Source organism: Pristiophorus japonicus, chromosome 14, assembly GCF_044704955.1.
Source record: "Pristiophorus japonicus isolate sPriJap1 chromosome 14, sPriJap1.hap1, whole genome shotgun sequence".
NCBI classification, from domain to species: domain Eukaryota; kingdom Metazoa; phylum Chordata; class Chondrichthyes; family Pristiophoridae; genus Pristiophorus; species Pristiophorus japonicus.
In genome coordinates, this window is record NC_091990.1 from 40,270,383 (window position 1) to 40,278,911 (window position 8,529).

At 43.5% G+C, this 8,529-nt stretch overlaps 1 protein-coding gene across 1 annotated transcript; it reads left to right on the forward strand.

Annotated features, from left to right (window-relative positions):
* The first annotated feature begins 230 nt into the window (after window positions 1–230).
* On the forward strand, window positions 231–6,257 carry LOC139279376 (interferon alpha-inducible protein 27-like protein 2A). Its single transcript, XM_070898495.1, has 4 exons — window positions 231–295; window positions 2,696–2,760; window positions 4,533–4,694; window positions 6,084–6,257. Exons 2-4 carry the CDS (start codon window positions 2,724–2,726, stop codon window positions 6,179–6,181), a joined length of 297 nt encoding a protein of 98 aa, XP_070754596.1. The 5' UTR covers window positions 231–295; window positions 2,696–2,723; the 3' UTR covers window positions 6,182–6,257.
* The last annotated feature ends 2,272 nt before the right edge of the window (window positions 6,258–8,529 follow it).

An 8,529-nucleotide genomic window follows, 5' to 3' on the forward strand; every position in this document is an offset into this window, starting at 1 on the left:
AAGACACTCCTTAAAACCGATCTCTTTCACCAAGGTTCACCATCTCCTTATGTGACTCGGTGTCAAATTTTGCTTGATAATGCTCCTGTGAAATGCCTTGGAGTGCTTTACTATGTTAAAGGCGCTATATAAATTCAAGTTGTTGTTGGGAATTGCCTTGAATGAATAGACCCCATTGAGCATTAGGACCCAGTAGAATCCTCTCAGTTTGCTATATATTCTACAGTAGAGTGACTGCTCGGCTGTTTCTACTGAGATCTGCTGTCATTCAGTGGCTAACTCCAACATATAGCAGGTAATATTTAAAATATTTAAGAGAAAGTTGATGTAGTGATTCAATGCAGGGTAGCTCTTCTACAGATTACATTTTTAGCGATATTACTTTTCCATAATAATCACTTAAAAAAAATTAGTGCAAGTATGCACCAATTTATTCATAAAACACCAGTGCATTTCCCTTTGGTATTTCTGTTGATTGGCTCGCTTCTTGTGCGATGCTGAAGCTGAAGGCTGGTACTTGCCTCTGACAAACCGTAACACTGGCACCAGCAAGTGTAATTCCAACTGCGTCTCTTGTTCAACTATGAGGCCACGCCCAAGGTTTACTGAATAGACACAGCAACATTTATTACAAAGACTCAACAATACAAATGTCCTGAGGCGATTACATGGGATACTAGAGGATAGATGCTGATCCACTCTCTGTAATGCCTCTCTCCACAATTTTAGCCGAAGTGTTAACCCATTAATTTCAAATTTTCCGGACACTTGTAGTTCAGACACGTACTTTAATCACATGACAAGTCCACATCTGAATCATTGTCATGTGATTAAAGTCCATGATTCAGATGTGGATTTTAACCAGATTCCAAAGAATGTTAAAGGATATTAATAAGTTTCAGAATAAATTGAAAACAGGCTATAGATTAAATTGCTTAAAGCTAGTTAGTGAGTAAAATATTTGTTCAAATACATTTTGGAAACCAGTGGAAAAAAGAAGGAATTGTGGGCTGTGCCATGTGTACAGTCATTGAGCAGGAAGTTCAGCTCGAACATCTGTGAATGTTTTGCAAATCATGGAGATGAAGGAAAGGATAGTAGAATTTGGGACTAAGATTGAAATATTTGTAGAGATTAGTAAATGCCACAGCTTCCTAGAAGATACAGAGATGGGAGGAAAAGCAATGTGTGAGGTGGACACAAAAAATCTGCAAAAGGACATAGACAGTGAGTGGGCAAAAATTTGGCAGTTGGAGTATAATGTTGGAAAGTGTGAGGTCATGCACTTTGGCAGAAAAAAATCAAAGAGCAAGTTATTATTTAAATGGAGAAAGATTGCAAAGTGCCGCAGTACAGCGGGACCTGGAGGTACTTGTGCATGAAACACAAAAGGATAGTATAAAGGTACAGCAAGTGACCAGGAAGGCCAATGGTATCTTGGCCTTTATTGCAACGGGGATGGAGTATAAAAGCAGGGAAGTCTTGCTACAGCTATACAGGGTATTGGTGAGGCCACACCTGGAATACTGCGTGCAGTTTTGGTCTCCATATTTACAAAAGGATATACTTGCTTTGGAGGCAGTTCAGAGAAGGTTCACTAGGTTGATTCCGGAGATGAGGGGGTTGACTTATGAGGAAAGGTTGAGTAGGTTGGGCTTCTGGTCATTGGAATTCAGAAGAATGAGAGGTGATCTTATCGAAACGTATAAGATTATGAGGGGGCTTGACAAGGTGGATGCAGAGAGGATGGGGGAGCCTAGAACTAGAGACAGAAGATGACTGTTGACCATTATTCATGCAACTTGGGACATGCATGCAGTGGGTGGGCTGCCAAATTTTGGGTTATAAAAAGTGCTGCAAAACAACATTTGGTGTTGCAGACGGGGGCACTTTGGTCATTTGTCAGGTAAGGAGCTGCGTCTAGTCACCGTCGAACCGACCACTCGCTGGTGTTAGTAAGTATGAGGTTGCCTATGATCACATGAGCTTAAAGTAATGGAATAGATCTGTGCATGCTTATTTATAATACAGGATTACCGTGTATAACAGTTGTTATATCTTTAGATGTTCTGATAATGACTCCACAAGGCAATGTGTTGTATTTGAACTGTAGTGACCTTTGTCCATTTAATGTAACTCCAGAGTAAGGATCACACATGGTGGTCTGCCTTTTATACTAGGCCTGGCACACCTGTACAGGTAACCTACAAGTCTCTCACTGCAGTGCCCTCTGGTGGCACACTTTAGTGACCATACAGCTGGTGTACAAGTTTCCCATAATAGTGCCCATCATATGTAATAGTACAAGCAGTAAGCATGTTTCGATACATGACAACGGTATTATTAGATTCTTACTTGTAATCTCTTGTTGATTTTAAGAACAGAGAAGTTAGTCCAGAAATCTTTGTCTTGAGTTGTCAGCTCCACGGGTCCAAACTTGATAAAATGTTGGACGGGGTGAGGGGTAATTCTGCACTTCCTACATCTTTCATCTCCAAAAATTACTGACTTATAACCTTGTCATAATTAGCTAATTGTACATACATCATGAATTCATGGCAATGTGTTACAATGAAAGAACAATCACAATAAAAATGTGTTTGTGTGTGTGACAGGGAGGGGGAGATATCTACACTACTTACCCCTACAATGAGGTTTATAGGATTGAGAGTTTAATCAAAGCCTATTTGTTCAGTTTTCAGAGTGCAAATCAGCAGTTAATCATGGTGTGGAAAGTTGTAGCCGCAGCTGCAGGTGCAGGTAAGCACTTCGACCATAAGATAAATCTTTTCTTTAAATAATGGGGCAAAAAAGTGCTACTGAAGTGGGTTTAGCTGCAGTGATGCAGGTTACACAAAGTGTGAAGATGCTCTCAAATATTTTATAAAGAATATTAATAGATCTCCCATTGCATCACTCATTGTTAGTCAGAGGATATTGCCTCCGAGTCAGAAAGTTGTATGTTCAATTCCCACTCCAGAGACTTGAGCACATGACCTAGGCTGATACGTCAGTGTAGTACTGAGGGAGTGCGGCAGTGTTGGAAGTGCCGTCTTCTGGATGAGCTGGTGAACCGAGGCCCCTTCTGTCCTCTCAGGTGCAAGTGGATCACCAATAACCTGTTCACCGATGCTCAATTTAGGTACCGCCAGGGGCTCCAAACCTCGCAACCTCTACCACCCAGCAGGTGCTGACACTTCCAAGTTCCCCTCCAAGTCGCACACCATCCTGACTTGGAAACACATCGCCGTTCTTTCATCGTCGCTGGATCACCCTCCCGACAGCACTGTGGGTGAATCTTCACCACACGCATTACAACAGTTCAAGATAGCAAGTCACCACCACCGAGGACAATTAAGGATGGGCAATAAATGCTGGCCTCACCAGTGATGCCCACGTGACACATGACTAAAACGTCATTATCTCATTGCTGTTTGTAGGACCTTGCTGTGTGCAAATTAGCTGCCACATTTCCCTACATCATAACAGCAACTATACTTCAAAAATGTACCTCATTGGTTGTTAACCACTTTGGGACGTTCTGAGGTTGTGAAAGATGCTATATTAATGCAAGTTCCTTTTTTATGGCTCTCATCTGTCATAGTTGTGTTGCTGTTTCTCTGTGTCTCATGTTCTGCTTTTTTTCTCTCTCTTTTTTCTGAACTTGGCATTTCTTATGTTTTTGCTGCTGTCTCGATGCTCTTCTGCTCCCTTCTCTTCTCCTTTTCTTTCAGAAGTGGTGGGTAGGAGGATAGTGTGGCAGCCGGGCCCATTTATTTCCCATCCCTTTCCCCAGCTACTCCTGTCCCTATATCCCCAGAAACATCATCCAGCAGACGGTTTCCTTGAATGAAACTGGACAACTGACAATGTTTATAATGCTGCAGTCCGTAGCACTATTGTCTGCTTAGAGACAACACACTTCCAACAGGTAGGTGATGTTTCCCTGTAATTCAGTCCACAGCAATACAGCATGAAGCATGAGTTACAGTGGTTGCTGGCTTTTATTCTTGAACTTTTATTCTTGAACTGTTAATTCTGTGACCTCTAATAGGCTTCAGTGCTATTAAAGGTTGAGGGATAGAATTTCAATGGGGGTTCTCCCAATTATCTGTAATAACTTTTGAATATTGGCAGAAACCTATGAGAAATAACGTAAATGACCATCTATATTGCTTCTTTGGCCGTTCAGCCAAAGTTACAGCAGATAATCAGGAGCACCCCTGTGAAAATTCCAGGCGTGGCACCTTCAGGAAATTTGGAAGAAAGTCTTGGATCTGGATTATTATTACAAATATAATTAATATTCCAAGGTGCTGGATGGAATATTGTGAGGGAAATAAGCCTTCACTGCAGACAGGACGGATTCTGACATGAAACACTTGTACATTTCAGGCACTAGGTTTATTGTTAAATTGTCTGAGTGTTGCTCTCACAGTAAACAATCTTATTTGAATCCCTATGTATCACTTGGCCTGTACGAAGCTCCTGTGTATATGTGCTATGTTCAAATGGAATGTCGTCTCTTTCAGCTGGTGCTGTTGCTGCTGCTCCTGTGGTTCTGGGAGCAGTGGGATTTACCAGTACTGGAATAGCGGCCGGTTCTACTGCAGCAGGTATGATGTCTACGGCCGCTGTCGCCAATGGAGGAGCTGTAGCAGCTGGAAGTCTGGTGGCTGTCCTTCAATCTGCTGGTAAGGTTCAGTTATAAATCATAAACATTTCTCAATCTATCTTGTTTAAAGCTTCCCCATTGATGTCTGGCTTTCTCTTAATCCACAATTGCACTGAATACATTATTATATTACACGATTGTCATGGATCAATCTTTCAGTACAGTTTTAATAAAAGCAAAAATATACTATAGCAATAATTGTTAATTCCGTTATGTTTTAATCTTGTCAAAATGCTAATGAAATATGGGTTGGCTTTGTTGTAAATACAAATAAAGAATCAACTGTTCAGTAGATTATAAAATGGATTGCATCTTTCCCCAGGTTATAGTTCAGCTTTGGAATATAAGACATGTTGATTGTTGATTGACATGTACACTGATGACACCCAGCTCTGCCTCTCCACCACTTCTCGCAACCTCTCCATGGTCTCTAAATTGTCAGACTGCTTGTCCAACATCCAGTACTGGATGAGCAGAAATATTATCCAATTAAATATCGGGAAGACCGAAGCCATTGTCTTTGGTCCCCGCCACAAACTGCATTCCCTAGCCACCGACTCCATCCTTCTCCCTCGCATCTATTTGAGGCTGAGCCAGACTGTTCGCAACTAGGTGTCATATTTGACCCTGAAATGAGCTTCCAGCCACATATCCACGGCATAACTAAAACCGCCTATTTCCACCTCACTAATACTGCCCACCTCCGCCCCTGCCTCAGCTCATCTGCTGCTGAAACACTCATCTATGCCTTTGTTAACTCTAGACTTTACTACTCCAGCACACTCCTGGCTGGCCTCCCACATTCTACCCGACGTAAACTTGAGGTCATTCAAAATTCGGCAGCTCATGTCCTAACTCGCACCAAGTCCCGCTCACCCATCACCCCTGTGCTCGCTGACCTATATTGGCTCCCGGTTAAGCAATGCCACGATTTCAAAATTCTCATCCTTGTTTACAAATCTCTCCATGGCCTCACCCCTCCCTATCTCTGTAATCTCCTTCAGGCTCACAACCCCACGAGATGTCTGCGCTTCTCAAATTCTGCCCTCTTGAGCATCCCTGATTTATAACTGCCCAACCATCAGTGGCAGTGCCTTCAGCTACCTGGGCCCTAAGCTCTGGAACTCCCTTCCTAAACATCTCCGCCTCTCTATCTCTCTTTCCTCCTTTAAGACGCTCCTTAAAATAAAGCTCTTTGACCAAGCTTTTGGTCATCTGCTGTAATTTCTTCTTATGTGGCTCGGTGTCAAATTTATTTATTTCGTCTTATAACGCTGCTGTGAAACACCTTGGGACATTTTACTGTGTTGAAGGCACTATATAAATACAAGTTATTGTTGTGAACAATTTCAGGACATCTCAGATTGTGTCCAGTTTATTCACATTTATTTTTTTCTTTCCTTTAAAGGGGCTGCTGGACTCTCTGTAGTTGCCAAAGTTGCTGTGGGAACTGCAGGTGCTGCCTTAACTTCGATCTTCAGCTTTTGGAAAAAAAAAGTGCCTTAAGACAATTGCAAAAAAAATGCACATCTTTCCTCTCAGTTCTCAATATGAAGGAAGAAAAATGTAACTGAAAATCAATAAAGGTTCTGAATATTCTCTCGTCTCTGACTGTTCTGCCTTCCAGTATATAGCAGAGTGGAATGTATTGTGGGAGAGCTTAGCTCTGGATTCAGCTTATAGTCTTCCAACATGCTCAACTGCACCCAGTTTCAAGCCAAGATTCCAGCTTGTTCTAGATTAATGAGCGACAGGATCAGTTTTGTTTACTGTTCATTCTTAGTGATACTTTGCTGTAACTAATTTGTGTACTACAGGAGTATAACTCGACATGTATAATCTTAGAAATATCCTGGCAGCATTAATGCCCAGATGCAGTTGTTTCAATCCTGTGGTTTGCTTTAAGACCCTCACTAAAGGGCCATTGCTTGATTTAAAGGTTTGAGACCTATTCGTGTACACGTTTTTTTCTAAAGACACAAAAGTTCCTTTGCCTGTCTCTGGAATCTGAAATCCAGAATATCCAGACTTTGGGAAGCTGTAAGAAGATTAATTAGTTCAGCACATCCTCGCCTCAAACATCCACCCCACTTGCACCACGCCTGTGTTAGCTTTCCCAATCATCACTGCTCTCCTTTCTCATCCTTACAGTAAGACGGGGAATGCTATAACTCATGGGCTATTCCGGCAGTGAAAGCAGTCTGTTGCCTTCAATGGTTTGGGCATTGAGGATGCGAATAGAACCCTGTCCCATCAAGTTCCATATTGCTGAGCCAGTGACATTGACACAGAGCAGTAAAACAGGGGCTTCCGGCACCTTCTCCCCGTTGACCCCAATGGGGCTTCCGGCACCCTCTGGACATTGACCCCAATGGGGGTGATTCCCAACTTGCCACCTGGGTGTAAATCTAATGTTGTGGGTCGGTCGTGTGTTATAGAAATTGCCCGACTTTCATTTCCATTGAAATCGTTGATCTGCAACACCAGTTTCGGGTCAGAGCGGCAAATTAAAAACCGACGTCAATGTATTTGCATCTTTTTTAGTTTTACTATATCTAAGAATTTAGTTGTATTTGTAAAAATACTGCTTAATAAATTTTCTATGGTGGGTCTATGCCTGCTCTTTTAAAGAGCTCTCCAATTTAATGCCACACCCCAGCTTTTTCACCATAACCCTGCAAATTAGTCATCTTCAAGTAATTGTCCAATTACCTTTTGAACGTTCCTATGGATTCTGATTCCACCATACTTTCAGGTGGTGCGTTCCAGGCCTGACCAACCCTCTGGGTGAATAAATTTCTCCTCATTTTCCCTCTAGTTGTCTTGTTAATTATTTTAAACAATACCCCCCTCATTAAGCTCCATTACCTCTTCGAGGTGACAATGGATCGGAGAGGCCTTACTGAACAGGGGCAGGCAGATGGGCAGACCCATCGAAATTGCCCCCGGGCCGGGAGTGGCAAGAACTGGTTTCTGTGCTGCCACGTGGTTGGGCACGGGCCGAATCCAATGGGAAATTGCCCCGCAGGAGCGGCACTGCCGATGGTCAGTGCCACTGAAAGCTTTCCCCTGTGGGAAACTGTTTGCCTAGGCGGCACGTCCGCCCTCAAAGGGGAAGGGCGCGCTGCCAGCGCCTCCATTTTGTTTTAATTGTCAGGCCGACTCCAAGGTCGGCCTGACAATGGTGGCCACAGGTTCGGCCGGGCCGCCAACAGACAGCCCGGCACCCCCTCTTGGTTGCCAGACCGCTGGCCCAGCCAAAACCCTGGTGGCCCAGTGGGCCTAACTGAACCCCATGCAGAGCTCGCTGCGGCCCTCACCTTTAACTGAAGGAGTGGGACGTTGTGATGTGGCAGCGCATCACTGACGACTCGTTGGAGTGTCCGACCCGACCGAAGGACTCTTCCGTCCCTCAGCATCGCCCCGACCAGAAATAGAAGACAAAGATGCGAATATCGGCGCAAGATCCACGCCATGGATTGTGGAGGAGAAAAACCTCTTAATCGGGAGCAATTTCAGTCCCATGACGTCTGGTCACCGACCCACTTGCCAGTGGAAGCAGTTTCTCCCTACATGCTCTCTCAAAACCCCTTATCATTTTAAATAATTCTTTGGTCTACTCTTAACCTTCTCTGCTTTAAGGAGAACAATCCCAGGTTCTCTCCACATACCTTAACTCCCTCATCCCTGGTATCATCTTGATAAACCTCCTCTGTACGCCCTCCAGAGCCTTGACGTCCTTCCTAAAGCGTGGTGCCCAGAATTGTACACAATAGTCCAGCTGAAGCCGAACCAGTAATTTGTAAAGTTTGAGAATGACTTGCTTCTTTCCGTATTTAATGCCCCTATTTCCA